General features: G+C 36.7%; 1 protein-coding gene across 1 annotated transcript; it reads left to right on the top strand.

Moving 5' to 3' along the window:
* The first annotated feature begins 8,497 nt into the window (after positions 1-8,497).
* LOC107817574 (V-type proton ATPase subunit a2) lies at positions 8,498-19,633 on the top strand. Its single transcript, XM_075221709.1, has 18 exons — positions 8,498-8,841; positions 9,796-9,840; positions 12,198-12,320; positions 12,452-12,559; positions 12,683-12,793; positions 12,877-13,050; positions 13,351-13,488; positions 14,233-14,340; positions 14,483-14,590; positions 14,696-14,844; positions 16,032-16,185; positions 16,666-16,826; positions 16,906-17,112; positions 17,379-17,562; positions 17,648-17,731; positions 17,843-18,036; positions 19,052-19,111; positions 19,247-19,633. The coding sequence occupies exons 1-18, from the start codon at positions 8,695-8,697 to the stop codon at positions 19,449-19,451; spliced, it is 2,460 nt and encodes an 819-aa protein (XP_075077810.1). The 5' UTR covers positions 8,498-8,694; the 3' UTR covers positions 19,452-19,633.
* The last annotated feature ends 2,448 nt before the right edge of the window (positions 19,634-22,081 follow it).

Below are 22,081 nucleotides of genomic sequence, written 5' to 3'. Positions count from 1 at the left end.
ATCCTTAGGCACTGCACTTAGATTCTTGAAACCACTAGGACCGTTATTGGGAGTCACCCACTCTGACCTGGTCCCGAATATAATCAAACTCCAATGCGCTGCTAGCACATGAACACCCTCTCAGAGAAGCAATCGGCTGAATTCTTTTCCTTGTACATCACATCCACAAGAAACATAAACTATGAGTCTTCCCAAAAACCTAAACATGAATCAATAAGGCAAAATGGAGCACACATACATCAAGGTTTTTGCTCGGATTACTCCTAATGTTTTTTTTTTATTTATTTTCTTAGTCATAATAACCCACCAATGCACCGATAACCAGAACCCGCACCAGTAGACAACCATGCGACCCCATCGCAGACGGTGGGGCTCCCCCACTTAGCTTTAAGCTACAATTTATAAACCTAGAACCCATAAGGATTTCCCCTTCTCAATTACCATGATCTCGCACCGTCAACCCGCCAAATTTCTTGTAGTTTCTTATTAAACTTTTCATGAACATTCTGAATTATCAATCATAATCGCATATTTGACCTTCTACTTTGTAGTAAGTAGAACTCTCTGTAGAAACTTCATCAAAATCACACAACCGCTGACTTGTCCATAGGAGATAGCCCACTCGTGGAATTCCATACTGATATCTCCCAATGACGCTACACTAGTACAACTACCACAAAATCAGTAAATCTTCCTGAGCCCGTGCTCATCCACCAGCTGTACAAGTCCGTTCCTTCCCCATTGACATCAACTAAAGTCCGACAATACATTCAAAACTCGAAGTCATGTTGCATCCCACGACAATCAAGTTTTCACACCCCTATTCATTTCAAGCAAACTCCTTTCTGCCCTATTCAATGTTCCTCAGTACAGTAGCCACTATTTCAAATAAGGTCTGTAGACCTAGACACTCTCCACCGTGACTCCCAAATCGCTCTAAACTTTCTCAAGGCATGTGGCTACCCCACCACATAATCTACATGCCACTCCACCACACTCAATTCGGTTAAACCATCTTCTTTAAGTAACTGCTCAACCTCTGCTTTTCATACTTGGCCTGCTAGTAATTCAACCACCGCGAGACACCTCCCGCCATGTCCTCCCTCATATTTTGCTACCCAAACGTTGCCTCAAATCAAATCCATACCTGTAGCACCTGAACTGATAAATCGCTACCAACTCCCAACCTCCTAGAAGATCTTCGTTCTCGAGCCATCAACACTGGAAACACTAATTCGATTCTGAAACCGCTACACTCCACTATCTCTGACAACCTCTTCTTACACGCCACTTCCCAATGTCCTGCCCCGAAAGCAAATCTAAGAAGACCATAACACCGGCGAACCTTAATGCGTTCCAACAAGGGCGATGCCACCACATCACAAATTAGAATTGCACCACGCCTAAAAATATCAAGTCTCGTCACTTCATCAACTAAGGCCTGAACATCCATAGTCCGATTGCCTTTCCTCTGCTGGAATTAAATGCCGAACTTCTAAATCATGCACCGAGAAATCCTCCTTTCAAGTCATTCACTGCCTCGACACATAGACAAGCACCCTACCATTTCACCAACACTGTGCGATAATAACATATGAACATCATAGCAATCCGTGCATAGCCTTAAAACCATAGGAAGTATGAATAATGAACTGAAACGATAGAACATCCTTCCGCAAGGCGACAATAATAGCCACTCGAACACGTAAGGAAAATATCTTGCACCATATTTACAACACTGCTACACTCTTCAATGCCTAATTGATAACAAGCTCTTCACGTCGCATGAGATTGAGTAGGAAGGTAAAAAAGACATAAGCCCCAAAGGAATCAAATCGTACGATGAGGAAATCAAGGAAGTGAAGCTTTTCCTAACAGTTCCATATGCTCCCGAAGATAAATACAGATGTCTCCGTACCGATCCGCGAGACTTTACTAAACCTGCTTGTGACTCATAACACCTATGAACCCAGTGCTCTGATACCAATTTGTCACGGCCCCAATTTCTCTCCGTAGGATGTCGTGATGGCACCTAGTCTCTAAGACTAGGTAAGACTAATAGTTGCGGAATAATTGAATATAAACTAAACTCAAACCTCAACACATGAATATAAATAAGAACTGCGATTCAAATAATTACAACTCCCAAAACCCGGTAGAAATAAGTCACAAACTCTAAAGAGAAAATATTAAGTATCTCTATACATCAGAGTCTAGTAAAATAAAGAAAGCAACATCATAGAGATAGAGGGGGACTTCGAGGTCTGCAGACGCTGGCAGATATACCTTGAAGTTTCCACGTATGGTCTAACTCACTGGTACCTGGTCTGGTAAGCAGTACATGAATTTGCACAAAATGATGTGCAGAAGTGTAGTATGAGTACACCACAACGGTACCCAGTAAGTTCCAAGCCTAACCTCGGTAGAGTAGTGACGAGGTCAGGTCAGGGCCCTACTGGAATAAGAAGGAAGCAAGGCAGAAGATATAATAATATAATGAAATGACGGAGAATTTAAATAATGAGAAGTTATAGAAAGGTAACAGATAACGAATGAAGGTAAACAACCGAGGGCACTCCCGAGGTACCGCCTCGTAATCCCAAATATAAATACACGACAGGGGGAGCTCCCGAGGTACCTCCTCGTAGTCCCAAAAGTAAATATGCAATAGGGGCGCTCCCGAGGTACCGCCTCGTAGTCCCAAAAGTAAACACAAAATAGTGGGAGCTCCCGAGGTATCACCTCGTAGTCCCAAAAGTAAATACAGAACTCATAACCTATGAAACAATGAATTTACAGCAAGAAATCATACAGTTAAAGACTGAATACAAGATCAAGGAAGCATGTAATTCAACTAAGCATGTTGCACAAGTTGCAAGTAAGAGTAAGACACGTAGGCATGCGATATTAGGCTAAACATGATGACTACACAGGCTAGAGCAACTCAGTTAAGGAATTAAAAAAAACTACTCAGCAAAAACCAGATTTTTCAACATTTAACCCGAGTATGCACTCGTCACCTCGTGTACTCTTCCTTCATGCATTACAAATATCATAAGAGTACCAAAACCTAAGGAGAGGTTCCCCCACACAAGGTTAGACAAGTCACTTACCTCAAACCAAGCTCAATCAGTCAATAAGAATGCCTTTCCCTCAATTTTTCGAATCCGAACGGCCCAAATCTAGCCAAAAGCAATTACATACTATAAATACAACTATAAGAAACTAATTTAAATAATGAAACTACGACTTTAGCAAAGAATTGAAAGATCGCCCCAAAATATCGACACAGGCTCATGTCTCGAAATCGGGTAAAAGTCGCAAAATACAAACACCTATTCGACCACGTGTCCAACCATATCAAATTTACCAAAATCCGACACCAAATCACCACTCAAATCCCCAAATTAAACTCTCTAAATCCCTAGCCTCAAACTCACAAATTTCACCTTAAATACACCCAAACTAGGTGGGAAATTCAATGGGGAAATAATATTATTGAATAAAAATGATCACCAGAGGGTCGAATGACGCGAATCATAGATGCATCTATTTAATCTGCTGAGGCGTTCGGCCCGTTCCATAAAGATAAACACATTCAAACAGTCAATCAAGACTTCATCAAGGGGGAATTATCCAAGGAAATGGCAATTGCTCTTTTAACAGTCAAGAAATGATGTTTAGCTTTTTAGAAAGTTTATTTACCAAGTTAGATATGATTTAGGAAATTAAATTGACAACAAGGTTGCGAATATTACAAGTAGAGTATGCTTTTGGGTCCTAGACTACCCGCACTTAAGCATAATAGTAGCTACGCACGGACTCTCGTCACCTCGTGTGTACGTAGCCCCCACATATAGGAGCACACATTGATTTATTTCACCTATGGTGTAAATTCCCTCTTACAAGGTTAGAAAGGAAACTTACCTTGCTCCGAAATTCCATAACCGGCTCCAAGGCCGCTCCGACAATTCAAACTGATGCCTGTCGCTCCAAAACTAGTCAAATATGACCCAACCGAATCAAAATATACTCTAATACTCATAATTAATTATTTTATAATAATTTTCAACTCCGTTCAAAAAGTTGATAAAATCACCCCGGGCCCACATGCCCGGATTCCGAAAGTTTTCGAAGATAAACTTTACCCATAACCCCACGAACTCAAATATATAATTTATTCTCCATTTCATGCCCAAATTCATGATCCAAATCCAAGAATACCAATTACTAGGTTTCCTACCAAAACCCCACAATTTCTATAAATTTCTATGCCTAAATCCATGTATAAACCTTGTATGTAACTCACAACTAGTAGAAATCACTTACCTCATGCTTGATGATGAAATTCCCTCTTCAAAAGCTCCAAAATATCACCCAAGCCGTGTGAAAATGGGTGAAATGAACTCAAATCCCGCTTTTAAAACATTCTGCCCAGCCCAGGTTCGCCCTTCTTCGCGATTGCGGGAGCGCCTTCGCGATCGCGAAGGCTAATCCCTTGAAAAGCCTCTCAAAAATCGCCTTAGACCGAGTTTGCTAAGCCTAAAATGAGAGAAATCACGAAACCCTTCGGATTTTAAACACTACCCAGCATTTCCGCTTTTGTGGTCAAAAATCCGCTTCTGCGGTACCGCTTTTGCGATGAAATCTCTACATCTGCGGAGTTCACTTAAACTCTCAGACTCCGCACGTATGTGTAATCATCCGCATCTGCGGAAGCGCTTCTGCGGCCCCTCATCTGCTTCTGCGGAAGCCTTGGCCACCTCAGCTCCCTCACTCACTCCGCTTATGCGATCACCCTTCCGCAGAAGCGGCTCCGCTTATGTGGCGACCTTACCACTAGCCGTCCTAATCATCCCCACATCTGCGATCTCCTGCTCTCTTCTGCGAGCTCGCACCTACGGTCATTCTTGCGTAGGTGTGATTGCACTAGAACTGGTGCACTTCACCCATTCTCACGAGTCCAAATTTAGTCCATTAACCACCCATAATCCACTCGAGGCTCCCGGGACCTCAACTAAATATACCAACCAGTCCTAAAACATCATATGAACTTAGTCGAGCCTTTAAATCACATCAAACAATTCTAACACACGAATCACGTATCGATTTAAGCCTAATGAACTTTAAAACTTTGACTTCTACATCCGACGCCAAAACCTATCAAATCAAGTATGATTGACCTCAAATTTTGCATACAAGTCATAATTGATATTACGGACCTACTCGAACTCCCGGAATCAAAATCTAACCCCGATATCAAAAAGTCCACTCCCAGTCAAACATTCCAAAAATCATCCAATTTTTCAACTTTCGCCAATTGACGCTAAAATGACCTACGGACCTCCAATTCAACATCCGGACACACTCCTAAGACCACAATCATCATACGAACCTACTGGAACCTTCAAATTCTAATTCCGAGGTCGTTTGCTCAAAAGTCAAACCTTAGTAAATTCTCCCAACTTAAAGCTTCCGACACTAAAAGTTTCTTTCCGAAACAACTCCGAACTTCCCGAAATTCAATTCCGACCACACGTACAAGTCATAATACCTGAAGTGAAGCTACTCAAGATATCAAACCGTTGAACGATGCGGTAGAGATCAAAATGACCGATCGGGTCGTAACAGTATTACCACGACCACCACCTCTAGTATTTTGACTAGCAGTACGAGGTGTAAGTGGTGGTGTTTCAAGATTATTAGGTGATTGAATATCATATAAATTATCATATATACCATAATCTTCTTGAAGTTGCTCATAATCTACATTTAAATTTTCAGGTGAACTTTCAGAAATATGTGTAAAGCTACTAGAAAAACCAATACCACCTCTTGATCTTTTAGGATTTTTACTCTTACTAGTACCACCCCTACTAGTACACGCTTTTTTGGCTGCTCTAAATATATCTATTATGTAAATTAAATTTAAAAACTAACTTAATAATTCTAAATAATAAAATAAAAATAAATACCAAAGAAGAGAAAGAGATGGAATGAGTGTACCAGGAGTCCGGATGCCGCACTAAATTTGATATCACACTTCAATTGATATTTGATGATATTAATACCACACTTCACTTGATAATTATAATTTTGTAGTGGCTAAAGTAAATATTTGATTAAACTTGAAATAATAAGTAATTGAGAGCTTGAGAGCAATAAGCAATATTATCAATAAAGAATTGAGAGAGAATTAGAGTAGTAAGAGAGCATAGAGTAGTAAGAGAGAAAATTGTGAGGAAAAATGAAAAAGATTGGGGGCTATTTATAGTTTTTAAAAGGTTAAAAATATAATTTATCAATTATTAGGGGTGGGGGAGCTATTTTCTTAAGGGGTAGGTCGTTGCCCAATGGTCATTTTTGAATTTGACCGTTGGCAATGGTCAAAAATAAATTGCATAACGGTAATCGGGCTGGACCGGACCGTAGTCCAGTAAAAACCCATTAGTATGTTACCGGGCTTACCGGGTTCCGGGGTATCGATTACCAAAAAAGGCCCGCCCCCCGTCCGGCTAAACCCCTAACCCTCATCAATCTGTCCCACCCCCTTAGCGGACCGGACTGACTCAAGCTGAACCGGATCGAACTGGGTTGTCAGTGGACTGGCCCGGCCCGTTTAACAGGTTTAAGCGGTAGTCACTTATTGAGTAAACTAGTTCTGGACACGTTTGTTGCACGTGTATTCCATGTCAATCAATACAAACTTTTTAAAAATAATTTTATTGTATTAAACTGTACATGAGTGTGAATACGAAATTTTAATGCAACATTATTTGACATCTTCTAAACATGTGAAGTTGAGGCTGGTAAGTATAGTGTGACAATGTGTAATGAAATTAATTTTGATGTTATTAGGTCCAAACATATGATACAATCGTATCTCACACCTAATATTTTATTTCGAAACGATGTTCTTGATATATGTTTCATTCTCACGTTTCAACTGACCAAAACTCTTGATATTTATATAATTTCTAATCCACAGTTTGTACATACGCGTCTTATTATCCTCTGAGAATTATTAAAAAGCTTATGCAAATCAAGACAACAAAATTATAATAGAATCAAATAAAATCTAATATTATTCTTTCAAGAATCACTTGCATTTACCTCAAGGTCATTAAAAAGCTAACTATTGAGGTCAGTTCTTAGAATTCTTTCAACCTTATTTTTTTCAATTAAAACGACCAAGTATGACAACCCTAATTGAAGAGCTCTAGCTCTTAGTTCTTCAGCCACCTAGTAGTACTACTATATTACGGTTGTCAGATGGTATTGACTAACCCACCTAAATTTATATAATATAGAAAGATAAAATTAAATACAAATTAAAATTATTCAAATATTAAACACATTAAGCATTTGCACATGTTATCATTACCAAATCACAACAATAATTTATATTTTTCTTTAACATATATAAAAGAGTATAATTCCAACATAGATTCGAACACAATTTTCACAAAATTTATAAATAATTATATATTGATGCTTCTGTTATTTTAGAATATCTAAAGATAATTTAATAAATACGAAGCAGAAATAGCCACCTCTTCAAATTTAATTTTTAAAAAATCTTCAAGCTAGAAATAAAATCACTAGAGAAATAAAAATAAATGTATACACATAGAAAAAGAGGTAGTAGTGTAGTACTTTTTCCAACAAAACCTTAAAAAACAATAAATATACATCCTTTCAATTTTTATTTCCCAGATCTTTACTGTCAAGAAAAAATATTTGTTAGCACATCATTTTGGAGCAGGCCTATGCGTTGCAAGAATTGCGAAACTTAAACTATGGCAAAAATAATTGCTTACTTAGATGGTTAAGAGAGTTGATGCATGTGTAATATCAATAAAATTCATGACATAGACGCATAACTGAGCATCACATTGAATAAAAGAAGAAGAAGAAGAAGAAGAAGAAAAACTGGATATTAAAACTTCCCGAAGAGAACGCCAATAGTTCAATATTTTGACAATTTGTAAGTTATTAAAAATATACTCGTGGAAGTTGAAAAGAACTTCCAAACATTGAATATGTATAGGAAGATGAAAAGCAATTCTAAGGCATTGAATATGCTGCTAAGTGGCTGTTGTAAGAAAATTATTCCACCCGTTTCTATACTCATTTACCCGATTCATTATTTTATAACTTAATTTATCATTTATTGGAAGGTAGGTTTTTGGTACAAAAACATTAAAGAAATTGTATTTAAATAAGGGGTAAAATGGTCATTCACTTTTTTATGAATATTTTAGTAAGATAATTTTACCTAAAAATTTTTATATTTGTAATATAGTATGATATGATACGATTATATTTGCAAAATTTTAAAAAAAGAAGACAGAGTTTAAAGAATGACGTAAAACTGGCACACCTATGCCTGAAATAAATATGAAGTAAAGGAAAAAACAACGGAAATTTGAACGCGGTATTAAGACGGCGTCGTTTAGAAGTTCTTATTTATACGGTTTTGGAAGATGCAAGATCTCAGACAATTTTCGTTGACGAGTACGACTTTATAACATACCAAAGACTACCGGTGAAAGCTAAAATCGGAAATAGATCGTCCGGCGGTATTCCCGCCGACAGTAATTTCGTCGGAGGGATTGAGAAGACAAACGACATTGTATGTTTGATAAATTTACATTTGCATATAATACTTAACAATTATAAGAAAATCAAACAATGGTAGTCGGAGGAGAAGGATGTTGTCCGACTATGGATCTGCTACGATCGGAACCAATGCAATTGGTGCAATTGATCATCCCGATGGAATCCGCTCATCGTACAATTTCTTACCTCGGAGATCTCGGTCTCTTCCAATTCAAAGACGTAAGCATTAAGCAAACACATTTGATTCATATATGAATATGTAATGTACCTATATCCCTACATATTTGATTATTTGTTTGGGTTATTCGATTTTCTGTATGTTTTGTAGCTGAATGATGAGCTGGATACGCGTTTGATTTTACGTATTTCATGCATTATACAGTAACTTTGATTTTGATCATTCCTTTTTTCTTAGATATTACAACATTTTTCATAGCTGAAAGGCTGAGCTCGATACGGGATTTTTCATACTGATACGTCAAATCATCTCATTTTCAGTCTTAATTTAGACATCAGTTGCTTAATTATTAGAACAAAATTTAGGTTTTCAAAAATTACATATCAGTAGTTCAAGTTCATTTTCTTTTGTTATTGAAAGTATTGAAAAAGATGTATGATAATTTATAGTCTAGGAAAGAATGTGTGATTCCCCAAAAAGTGACTTTTGAAATAGGAGTTACTCTTTAAGGATTCTTAGTAGGCGAATTGGTTTCTTTCTGAATGCAATTTCTGTAGTGTTGGTTGCGGAAAGATTCCTTTTTTCTTCCTTAGTGTAATTTCGAAATTTTGGTGGGAAAAAACTAGCATATACTTTCACCTGAGAAAACATTTCCATCTTTGCATACCTTCAAGTTTTCTTAAAGGTATCAGCCTATTGTCTGCTTCAATTCCTTACTGCAATACAGTGTGACTATGCTCTTTATATTCTAAGCCTGTCTTTTCCTATCTGCTTATCCTGGAGGAACAATTTATGACTGCATAAGTTCCGTTTTGCAATGGGTTTTACTTTCTTTCTTCTTTCTTTATAAGACGATCTTGGATTTATGATGATCGATTCTCATGGAATTTTATGTTTCTTAATTATGCACTAGTCTCTCTCTCTGGGTCTGTCTGTTGCTTAAAAATCTTAGAACTAAAGAATGATTTGTTCCCCCTTGTAATGCTTTTTTACAGCTTAATGTGGAAAAGAGCCCATTCCAGAGGACATACGCAACCCAGGTTTGTTTTATCATTCTTGTTATCTTCTTTTAAATTCTGTTATGTCTTGAAATTGAATAAGTTTAATTAGATTTTGGTTGTCTATAGACGTGTTCTGATACTTCCATTTCAGTGTGTCTTTACCAACTTGTACTACTGTTGATGTATGTTAAGCAATTCGCTTCGCTTCGGCTGCACTTCAGTGAAGGTGCTAAGGCATAATATTTTAAAAAAACTAGCCAGACCAACCGTATTGTAAAGAACTTATGTGGCTGAGTTTTATCTTGTAGAAAGCGACAGAATAATGAAAGTAATTACTCCTCAATCCCAAGCAATTTGGGGCTGGTTATACGAATCATCACTGGTCATGTTGCTCAATTAAAGCTTATCTAAGTCCAATAGTATACAAAAAAAAAAAGAAAAAAAAAGTAAACGCTGTTAGAAATTTTCTACATTTTTTACTAGCATATAAATCTTTGGCATGATTGAAAAAATCTTAGAAAACAATGGACTAAAGTAAACTTGCAGAGGGCGATGTGTACAGAAAAAATTGTCAAAACTTTATATTAATTGTAAGAGATACGAATAAGAACTTAAAAGTTTACTGCTATAATAAATCTAAATACATCACATGGAAAGAAGTTGTCTCGAAGGACCTATAATTTCTAGGGATCCATGCAGATTTAGCAAAAGATATGGCACAATGGAAGATGTATATAGACAATACATATTAGTTGAGAATATGCTTTAGATGTTAGCACTTTTACTGTAGGTCCTTACATCTCCCTATAAGTGGTTTAGCCTTTTAGAGATTTTTTAGCTTAGAAAATTATACATTAAACTTTTTATTTGTATTTGCATAATATTGGCATGAGATGAGTTGAAATGACGTAACGTGCTCAGTGAAGATTCACCAGCTTGTTTGTCTCTGTGTGACCTATAGGTCACAGGGTTGAGCCGTGGAAGCAGCCACTAATGCTTGCACTAAGGTAGGCTGTGTGCGTGACACCCCTTGGGGTGCTGCCCATCCCCACACCTTGCATGAATGCGGGATTCTTTGTGCACCAGGCTGTCCAAGCTTAACTACATCTTTATACTAGAATAAGAGATGGATGGATTTTGAACTAGATAGACATAGCTTTTACTTCATATATCTACTCAAGCCCAATTCTTTTAAATTATGCTGTTATTTTTTCTTGTAAAATATAATTTTCTTTCTTCATTTTGTGCCTTTTTCACTTAACCGTTCTTTAACTTTGCTTCACGCTTAAGGCCACTTCTCCTATGGCAACACTTGCTATGTTGGCACTTGAGTTTACATAGGCAAACAAGACTAGTTGAGCCATTTGGTTTCTTATCTTACATTTATTCATCTCTACTGAATTGATGCATGCACACACTATATATATATATATATATATATATATATATATATATATATATATATATATATATGCATATACATATGCATATATATACATATGTATATGCATACATAATATCACTATGGCACGTTGGTGTTGAACCAAATCTCCAAATGATCTGAAGTGAGGATATTTTGGCTCGAATTTGCATAATAACGTTTTCCTTATATAAAGAAACATCTTCTACTGAGGCCTATTAGCAATAATACCAGGATTAGCTAATCCCCGGATAAAACAAGCAAACGAAAAAGATGCTCTTTCCGACTTTCCCCAAGGTTGTTCTTCCAAAGTCCTTTAAGAAGGCCAAGGGTAAAATTAGTGTGAAAGTTTATCCAATTTATCCAATTTCAAATCAAACACATGTTTCAGATTATACACCATATATTTTGTTTTTAATTCAATGAATCAAACAAAACACTAATACTAAAAAAAAAAAAACACTACCTTGTAAAAAAGAAACAACAAAACACTAGTACTAAATTATCCAGAGATTATTTATCCCAGTAATAAAATGCATGCGTTATACTCCGAGTATAATTGTGTCCACAAACCAAATGAACCCTAAGTACATTAACATGGTAAAAACAGAACAAGTTCTTTTGGTTGGTCTGTTAGCAGAATACATTGAAGCAACAGCGTGACAAAGATGGCCTTTCTCTTCTGTATCATATAGGAGTTTAAGATAAATTGTTCAAATGTGTTCTTCCTCTTTCTGATATTCACTGTGTAATATCTGAATGTCTAAATGAAGTAGAAACTGACCAGACTTTTCATCAGCACTGCCTTTCTACTTTATCAATATGAAACATTCAATTTCCTAAACATGCTCTACTCAGTTCTTATAAGTCTGAGTACCACTAGCATCACGGTTCAGATAAACTTTGCACCAATACTACTCACTTAGTCACTTTCTATTTACATATTCACATTTAACTTATGTATTTACTTTTATAGACTAAAAGATGTGGAGAAATGGCACGTAAACTTCGCTTTTTGAAGGAACAAATGACAAAGGCAGGGTTTACTCCTTCAACAAGGACAACAATGGGCTCAAATATTAATCTGGATGAATTGGAGGTCTGCTTATTTCTTCTTGGATTTAAGCCTTAGTCTTACCATGGAAGGCTATTCTTCATTATTTCATTTTTACTACTCTGTCAACATAATTCTGATTGTTGGCATGTTTAACAAATTTTGGGGATTGGAAGGTCAAACTTGGAGAACTCGAAGCTGAACTAGCAGAGATGAATACTAACACTGAAAAGCTTCAACATTCTTATAATGAGCTTCTTGAGTATAAGCTTGTTCTGCAGAAGGTGAGGCATGTTGATGCTAAGTACCTCCGGTGTGGAACTATCAGGCACATATTATCTGCTTGGCTAGCGTTATGCTCTTTGATAATGACGATGTTTAAATACAAGCTGTTATTGTTACTTCAGGCTGGCGAGTTTTTCCATTCAGCTCAAAACAGTGCTACTGATCAACAGAAAGAAGTGGAGGAGCATGCACATGGCGAGAGATCGATTGATAGTCCTCTATTGTTAGAGCAGGTACTGTTTTATTGGCCCGGTTGTATTTTTCTGGTAGAGCTATAGTAGTTGTAAATTGATATGCTTTGTTTGCTTTTGTACAGGAACCCTTTGCAGATCCTTCAAAACAAGTTAAGCTGGGATTTGTCAGTGGGCTTGTTGCTAGAGAAAAATCTATGGCTTTTGAAAGGTTTCTATTTCGTGCAACCAGAGGAAATGTATTTTTAAAGCAAGTGGTTGTGGAAAATACTGTAACAGATCCGGTTTCAGGCACGGAGGTTGACTCCAGTACTTCACTTATTGTTCATACGATGCTTAAAGTTATTGTGCTTTCGGAATTGGATGCTTAGATTTGGCGTTTCATAGTTTTCATTTACAACTATTTTGTTTTAGAAGATAAAAGTGTTATAAAGTTTGAAGTATAAAGTGAACTCCCAAATCCTCCTTGGAGGAGAAAGGATATAAAGACACCCTTATTGTTTATCTGATGCCCATCTTCCTTGTTGGATGTACTTCATTGAAATCCATGATAATCATATGCCTGAAGTGCTCTGAGCTTATTAATTTTTTATTTTTAGGTCGAAAAAAACGTGTTTGTTATCTTTTACTCTGGAGAAAGGGCGAAGAACAAGATATTAAAAATTTGCGATGCATTTGGAGCAAATCGGTATCCATTCACTGATGACATTGGCAAACAGTATGAGATGATAACAGAGGTATGCCACAAATATCACTTTTTGGGTTTAGTTATGTATGCTTGCAGTGAATGGACTTCAATATAACCATATGATTGTTGCAGTTTGCCAATTATCAAACTTTTAAAACAGTTCTTGGTTATATTTATCCCCCCCAAAAAGGGGTTCCTCCTTATATAAGTGTCACTCCGCTTCTATGATTATCTCCTTTCTACAATATCTAAAAGTACCAATATCATTTTAATTTCAGTTTTTATGCCTTAATCTCCCTGAATATTAGGAGGTTATTTCCATCAGATTTAGCTCATTGGATTTTTATATGCCTTTGATGGAAGATATCATGACTTTAAACTCAACTGGATTAAAATCCATTTGGATTTCTGATATCTGTTAAAAAAGTATTCCCACCCTATCAATATTTGATCTTTTGTTTCACAATTCAAAAAGTTATTCCTTTACGTATCCAGTTATCCTTAATCTAGAAAAAGACTATTCCTCTCCCTTGCCAACCTGTCAGTCTGCTTTAAGGCCTGTAACCTAACAGAAAATCATTTCAGCTACTGTCGATGCAAGTTGAGGCAATGACCCATGTATTCTCTATTTCTACCCAGTTAACTTTTTTTCTTAATAATATTCATTTGAAAAACTTCTTTGGGGTACTACCATAACATATTACTCCAGGTGTGCAGCGACTCTTTGTCAAAGGTATTTATCTTGGTATTTCTGTAGAAATTTACCAAGTTGTTTCCCTATTTTGACTCATAGGTATCTGGAAAACTTTCAGAGCTGAAGACCACTGTAGACGTCGGACAGCTACACTGGGCAAATCTCTTACAGACCATTGGCTATGAGTTTGACCAATGGAACCTTCTGGTTAGTTTTTATGTTTCATCTTAGCCATCTGGTAGTTTAATGGAACCACAATTTTTATTATTCAAGTGGTCAAAATTTGTTGGTTGGACACCTGTACAAGAGTTACATTGTCTCTGAATTGCATCCCTTTCTACTTGTGAAGGTGAAAAAGGAGAAGTTTATTTACCATACACTAAATATGCTCAGTATTGATGTGACAAAGAAGTGCCTTGTGGGTGAGGGTTGGTGTCCAGTTTATGCAACCAGCCAGGTATAGATGCAAATCCCCCCCCCCCCCCCGATATGGTTTACTTTCGTGTTTGGTCCTCCATTATGTAATTATTAATGTTAACATACTTTCTTTGGACGTCTGCAGATACAGAATCAATTGCATCGAGCAACTTTGGATAGCAACTCACAAGTTGGGGCCATATTCCAGGTGTTGCATACCACAGAATTGCCACCTACATATTTCCGTACAAACAAATTTACATCTGCCTTCCAGGAAATTGTTGATGCGTATGGGTGAGTAATAGTAATTTGTTTGATATTTATCCTGATTGACAGACCACATACATGATTAACATCAAAATGAATACTCATCCTTAGGGGAAAAACAACCAAAATGAAGAAATAAAGTAGGAACATCCAGTCATCAAAGTACATTTTCTTACTCGAACTTTGAGTTGTGATGTTCCGTCTCAAAACAGTTGATCTTTCTTGTTGCTTGTGCTGACTGAGATTCTGCAAACTTCATTTCCTCCAAATGGTGCTTGATGTTCTCAGTATGAGGTCAGAAAGTGCATAGGGAGTTATTAGTTTGAGAAGATAATTTTGAGAAACCTAAACTGCCTACTTTATATCATTGGGATGACTCTTGTATTATACAAATCTGAATCAACCTCAAAGCACTGGAGTCCCTCAAGAATTCAACACAACAAGCTAATCAAGGTCTGAATACAATGATTGTAAATGAATTGACTCTTGTATTATACAAAATCTGAATCAACCTCAAAGCACTGGAGTCCCTCAAGAATTCAACACAACAAGCTAATCAAGGTCTGAATACAATGATTGTAAATGAATCTTGAAGCAGATATAATTCAATATAGGTTGATTTTCCGACATTTAAATCTGCTCATATATAATCTGCTCATTACAGAACAACGAAGCCTAATATTCAATGTGCCCATGTAAGGGTAAATATGAAGGAATAATGGGTCAAAAAACAATATGTGAGCTCTGATAGTAACCATTCACCTTCAAAAGAATTTTGCTTCTCCATTTCATTTCCAGCTTTCTCCTCTCCCCATCTGTTGACGAAAAGAACTTACTGCTTAGTTTGACATTCCCCCTCATCCCACTAACTTCTTTCCTTCTGTCTATAGATCAAACTTCTTTTTCTCCTGGTCTTTTCTGATTTAACAATATTGAGATATAAACACTCAGATTTATGTTTCTAAAAAATGAATAGTTAGCTGGTTTCCTCTAATTGCTTATCCATATGACAGACCATCATAGGTTATGACTTCCAATTTTCAACATTAATTGCTCTAGCAACTTGATTTTTAATCTTTATGACCATGACCATGAGAGAAGGTCGTTCTTGATCTCCTGTAGATCAATAATTTGCCTTCTTACTATTTATTTGACTGGAGTACTTGTGATATCTTCACTTCCGTAGAGATCCTCTGATCTGTTGTTCATTATAGGGTCGCAAAATATCAGGAAGTAAACCCTGGTGTTTTCACAATAGTAACTTTCCCGTTCCTCTTTGCTGTCATGTTTGGAGACTGGGGCCATGGTATATGCTTGCTTCTTGCAACATTATACTTCATCTTTTGGGAGAAGAAGCTGTCTAGTCAGGTCAGTGCTGAACCTCTTTTCTGAAAAGTATCCAACTGTTCTCTGCATATTTCTTTACTGTTCTCAGTCCTTATGTGTACCCTGTTTGATTTATAGAAAATATTGCTAAATCATGTTTCGCAGAGAAAATTAAGAGCTAGTTGTGCATGGTTAATTTGGCAACAACAACAACAACAACCACCCAGTATAATCCCACTAGTGGGGTCTGGGGAGGGTAGTGTGTACGCAGACCTTACCCCTACCTGGGGTAGAGAGGCTGTTTCCGATAGACCCTCGGCTCCCTCCCTCCAAGAACTCCCCACCTTGCTCTTGGGGTGACTCGAACTCACAACCTCTTGGTTGGAAGTGGAGGGTGCTCACCACCAGAGCAACTATGTAAGTGAAACTAAGTAAGGGAATAATCATGTTCTATAAATTTTTTAATCAGTTCATAAATTTTATGAGAATTATATGCTCATTCAATTTGATTTGTCATAACAGAAGCTTGGGGACATCATGGAGATGACTTTTGGCGGTCGCTACGTTATTATAATGATGGCTCTGTTTTCAATATATACAGGATTCATATATAATGAATTTTTCTCTGTTCCCTTTGAAATATTTGGACGTTCAGCTTACGGTTGTCGCGACCCTTCCTGCAGGTAGGTGCTGAAGTAGTAGTTCAGGTTCTCTCTGTTTTCTTAGTTGCTCCAGTCCTTGAACTAGTTAATTTTGTTGAAGGGATGCCACTACAATAGGTTTGATTAAGGTCCGCGATGCCTATCCATTTGGTGTGGATCCTAAGTGGCATGGTACCCGCAGCGAATTACCATTTCTGAATTCTTTGAAGATGAAGATGTCAATTCTACTAGGTGTTGCTCAGATGAATCTAGGAATCATTCTAAGCTATTTCAATGGGAAGTTCTTTAAAAATGACGTGAATGTCTGGTAAGCCAGATTACTTGCCTCTTTTTTTTTTATTTTTCTTTTTTTGAGATAAGGTAAAGTATAACCCACCAAGATTACTAGCCTCTTTCCTTTGTTGTTTGTCCGGACTTAATTCATTTAACACTTATAAACAGCATTTTCCTTCTCTTGCATCAACATTTTCATTTCTTGTTAATATCTAACCTTGAATTTGTGTAGAGTATTCATGTGCTATTAGAATTTAGCATGCCACTCTGCTACCATATTTATTAACATGTTCTTTTCAGGCATCAGTTTGTCCCCCAGATGATATTCCTGAACAGCCTCTTTGGCTATCTTTCACTTCTTATTATTGTCAAATGGTGCACTGGTTCTCAAGCTGATCTGTACCATGTAATGATATACATGTTTCTAAGCCCTACTGATGATTTGGGCGAGAACCAGCTTTTTATTGGGCAAAAATACCTCCAGGTTTCATTTTTCTTCTTTAGATTAACATCTAACATGCTACAGAAGAGGCCATCTCTAACATCTGTTATCCTCTCTTCTGATCCAGCTTTTGCTAGTATCACTTGCACTTGTTGCCGTTCCATGGATGCTATTTCCTAAGCCATTTTTTCTAAAGAAGCAACATGAGGAAGTATGTCTAAACTCAATAAATGCAGCCAATTTTTTAGTGGTACTTGTTTGCTCTAGTGTTATTCTTCTTCTTGCATTAACTTTTATTCATTGTCACATCATGAATTTCCAGAGGCATCGAGGTCAATTATATGCAATGCTTGACAACACTGATGACTCTTTTGAGTTGGAGACACACGATCATTCACATGGACATGAAGAATTTGAGTTCAGTGAAGTTTTTGTACATCAACTCATACATACCATAGAATTTGTACTTGGAGCTGTCTCTAATACAGCTTCATACCTGCGTCTGTGGGCCCTCAGGTGCGTATCTATCTGCTTGAACCACGAACACAGATATCCGAGTGGTCTGCTCCTATTTGTGTTAGGAACATTTGTTCATGCTTTAAAGGTGCTAAACCAGAATGGTTACATGAAATATCTTCAACTTTTGTTATGATGCATTGAGAAGCTGAAAACACTTGGCATCTTTAATCCTCTGGACGTGTTTGGCGAAGTGCTTTACTCTCCATTTTGAACCATGCTTATGTTTCAATATGTCTTAAAGAGCTATGAAATCAGCTTTGTAAAAACTCTGATTTATGAAGGTTGGATTGATCTAGCAGGCTTGATCTCGATGAGTTTGACATTTATCTCAGTTAGCTATCAGGTTTTAGTTGTAAACAAATCAGCCTTTAAGAAATCATTTTATATGACAGAAGCTCGGTCTGCTATCATTTTTTTAAAGTAAAGCAAATAAGTTTGTAATAGATGATTCTATATGACAAGCTGCTCAGGATACACATTGCAAGGAAAACAAGGATTAAGCCGTACAAACTAGTTGGGTTTAAGGCTCTTTGTTGTTACAGTTGCATTGGTTAGGTGCTTGACAGGAGTATGTTTAGTCACCAATCTTAATGTAGGGTAAGCGTGAGTTTTAGGGAACATTTAATTTGCCTGTAAAGACAAATTAAATAGACACGAATAGAGCAGAATGAGTATGGCGGATTCATATAGTTGATCCAATTAGTTTGGGATTGAGGAGTAGTTGATTGATTGATGATAGTTCGATGTGCCTTGTACGTCATGATTGATCTTATAGCAGTTTGGATGTTTTGACTGAATTTGACATTTTTCTCAGTTTGCTTTCAATTTTTAGCTTAGCTGTAAAGCGTATGAGTCAATAGGAGATCATCCTATTCGAAGCAGAATATATTTAACCCAAATGGCGATCATCTGAGGATTCTGATATTACCTGTATTTAGTCCCTTGCTCATAATTGGAGATTTTGTCCATATTATCAATGTTTATAATTTTGTCTGTTTCTATTTCTGTGCAGTTTGGCACATTCAGAATTGTCTAGCGTGTTCTATGACAAAGTTCTGCTTCTTGCAATGGGGTAAATTTTTCTAGTATTTTCCCATAAAGTTTGAACTGAAGAGATTATCCTTTTCTTTTTTGTGTGGGTGAAAATAAGACACCATCTCATTGACCTGTGAGATTCACATTTAGTATATCTTGTGTTTTGTTACAGGTTTAATAATATCATCATCCTTGTCATTGGCATAGTTGTATTTATATTTGCTACTGTTGGTGTGCTACTGGTGATGGAAACTCTAAGTGCATTCCTACATGCCTTGCGTCTTCATTGGGTGGAATTCCAGAACAAGTTCTATGAGGGAGATGGGTACAAGTTTAGCCCATTCTCGTTTGGTTTGATTAGTGAGGATGAGGACTAAATGACATAGGAGGTTGTGTAAACACTGATTCATTGGCAGAACATGCTTCAATATTTTTCATGCTTTGTAGAACATTCTTGGTTACTTACCAGTAAAAGGTGAGTGTTAGGAAATGCCTTTTGTATCTCATGCAGTTGTGCAATTTGTTCGTTCTCAAATAAAAGAGCAGTCCGTTATTAGAAGGCCTCTAATTGCTTATATAATGAGTCAGTTGTTTCTGTTTCTTGTTGTGGTGACAAGATTGATGACTATTCTGACAGAATATCTCTTCTACTGATTAATACACTTCAAAATTGTTTCAATTTTTTCTACTGTCACGTTCTTAGGAATTTAGGATTCACAAAAAAGTTGATGCAGGGACAGTAATCAGAATACTTTGGAGATTTGTGTCCACCATGACTGAATGACCTATTTCCAGGGAGAATTATATGGTAGTAAAATCTTTAGCCTATACACCACTGGGATAATATGCAGTCTTTGCCATCATTGACTAGTGGTATGGACTGGAGACAATGTAGAGATCATGGCATCAACCGACAGATATTGGGACTCTGCAAATGTAGTAATATGATCCATCCACTAAGGCTTTTCCTTTAACAGAATAGTGGCGTAGCCAACACTGCATGAACCTGATGCTTAAAGCAAATATATGGTCATGAAACTGCTTCTATGTATTTGCATGAAACCTGCTTTGATATCCACTGCATTACACAAAAGATAGTTTGGTGGACAATTCATTCACAGTTGTATCAATCAACTGTGCCTAAATCCCAAACTAGTTGAGGTTGGATATATGGATCATTTGTTATCCATTGCGGTCTATTAGGTTAATTTCATCTCGATATTGAATAATTTATTTGTAAGGGTAAGTCAAGAACCCTCTAAAATCAGATGTTCTATAAATTTCAACCTATTCCTATATGGACCTATAAGTGTAAAGAATATTTTTTAAGAAAGAACTCTTGGCAATAGAGGGGCAGAAGCAGATAACGGGAAATGGCAAGCATTGGAAACTCGCACCTTGGCTTGTAGTAATATGATTCCTCATGAGGTTTTAGCTTAAGGCGGCTACCTGCCTGCAAGAGAATCATGTTTTACCATATTTGAGGCAATTGGATCATCAAGAGAAACAACACTAAAGTTAGACAGAGGAGGCAATTTTTCTCGTCTAATTTGTAAGTGCCACGAGGTTTTAGGCTTTTAGCTAACATTTTTTGTTTGTAAATTGTGGTATTCACTCTGTTAATTGGTCTTAGTCGTATCGCCAGGTGATGAAGTGAGAATGATTAGAAAATCTTTGGACCAAAAATGCCACTTAAACTATAGTTTGAGTCATTGAGAACAACAGAATCTGAAAGAATTCAAGTTATACCAGCTAATATTGATATTTATCCAATTAGTGTAGTTTAAGTGGGCCTCATTTGTTTGTACTTAATAAAAGATTGAATCTTAGTTATTCAGATTTCAATCATTAAGTGCATTTATTTTTTAGGTTTGTATCTTAATCATTTATATTTTAATCATTAAGTGCGTTGTTTTTCTTATTTCACAACCGCTTAATGGGTCTGAATATATCTGAATGATTGATATCTATGACAAAGTCCTAATATTATTAAGATGCTATCATCTACTTTTAATTATTGATCACCGCCACCGCCCACCATCCACCACCCCTACCCACGACCCACCACCCACCACCATCCTCCACTATCCCCATCCCTAACCACCACCATCACTAGCTATCATTGCAATCATCATAATCAACCACTATTGCCACACAATCACCACTATAAGCCACCACTATATATTACCAATCACTACTACTAGGCACCATCACCATTAGCAATCATTGTCATCCACCACAAATAGTAGCCTCCACCACCAACTACCACCATCAACCACCATCATTAACCACTATTGCCAACCACCATCATCACTAGCTACTACCCACAACCACCATCATCAACTGCCACTATCAATCAAAATTACCACCAACTACCACCCCTAGTCGGCACTCAAAACTATTACCGTCAACTATTACCACCACACCAAATATTATATTATTTTAAAAAATATATATTGTTGATATAATATTAGATTAATTAGTATTTTATTTAAATTTTATATTTATAAATATTTAAATATGACAAGTTTATATATTAAGATGTTGAAAAAATAAACAACCTTAATTATGTATTTCATGACCCAAAATTCATCTAGTCATGATGGCACCTAACCCACTCCACTAGGTAAGCCAACTAACAGTTAACACAACTCTAATGAAATAATAAGAAATCAATAAATGATATAACTGAAATTCACATATAATATCCCAAGGATTGGTAGTACAAGTCATGAGCCACTAAGACATAGATTTACAAAGCTGGTAGGAAATAAATACAATATCTGTTTGAAATGTATATAAACAGAATTCGAATCTAAAACTACCAAGGACAAGTGGTAGCTATAACCGGAAAGCATGTATATCTTCAGTGCCAGCTCCCGTCATCCATAGCATCTCAGCTCCAAGATCTGCACACAAGGTGCAAAAGTGTAGTATGAGTACAACCGACCCCATGTACTCAGCAAGTATCCTAACTAACCTCTACGAGGTAATAGAAACAAGAATT

Source organism: Nicotiana tabacum, chromosome 9 (assembly GCF_000715075.1).
Source record: "Nicotiana tabacum cultivar K326 chromosome 9, ASM71507v2, whole genome shotgun sequence".
In the NCBI taxonomy this organism is placed as follows: Eukaryota; Viridiplantae; Streptophyta; class Magnoliopsida; order Solanales; family Solanaceae; genus Nicotiana; species Nicotiana tabacum.
This window is presented reverse-complemented; position numbering and strand designations above follow the sequence as displayed.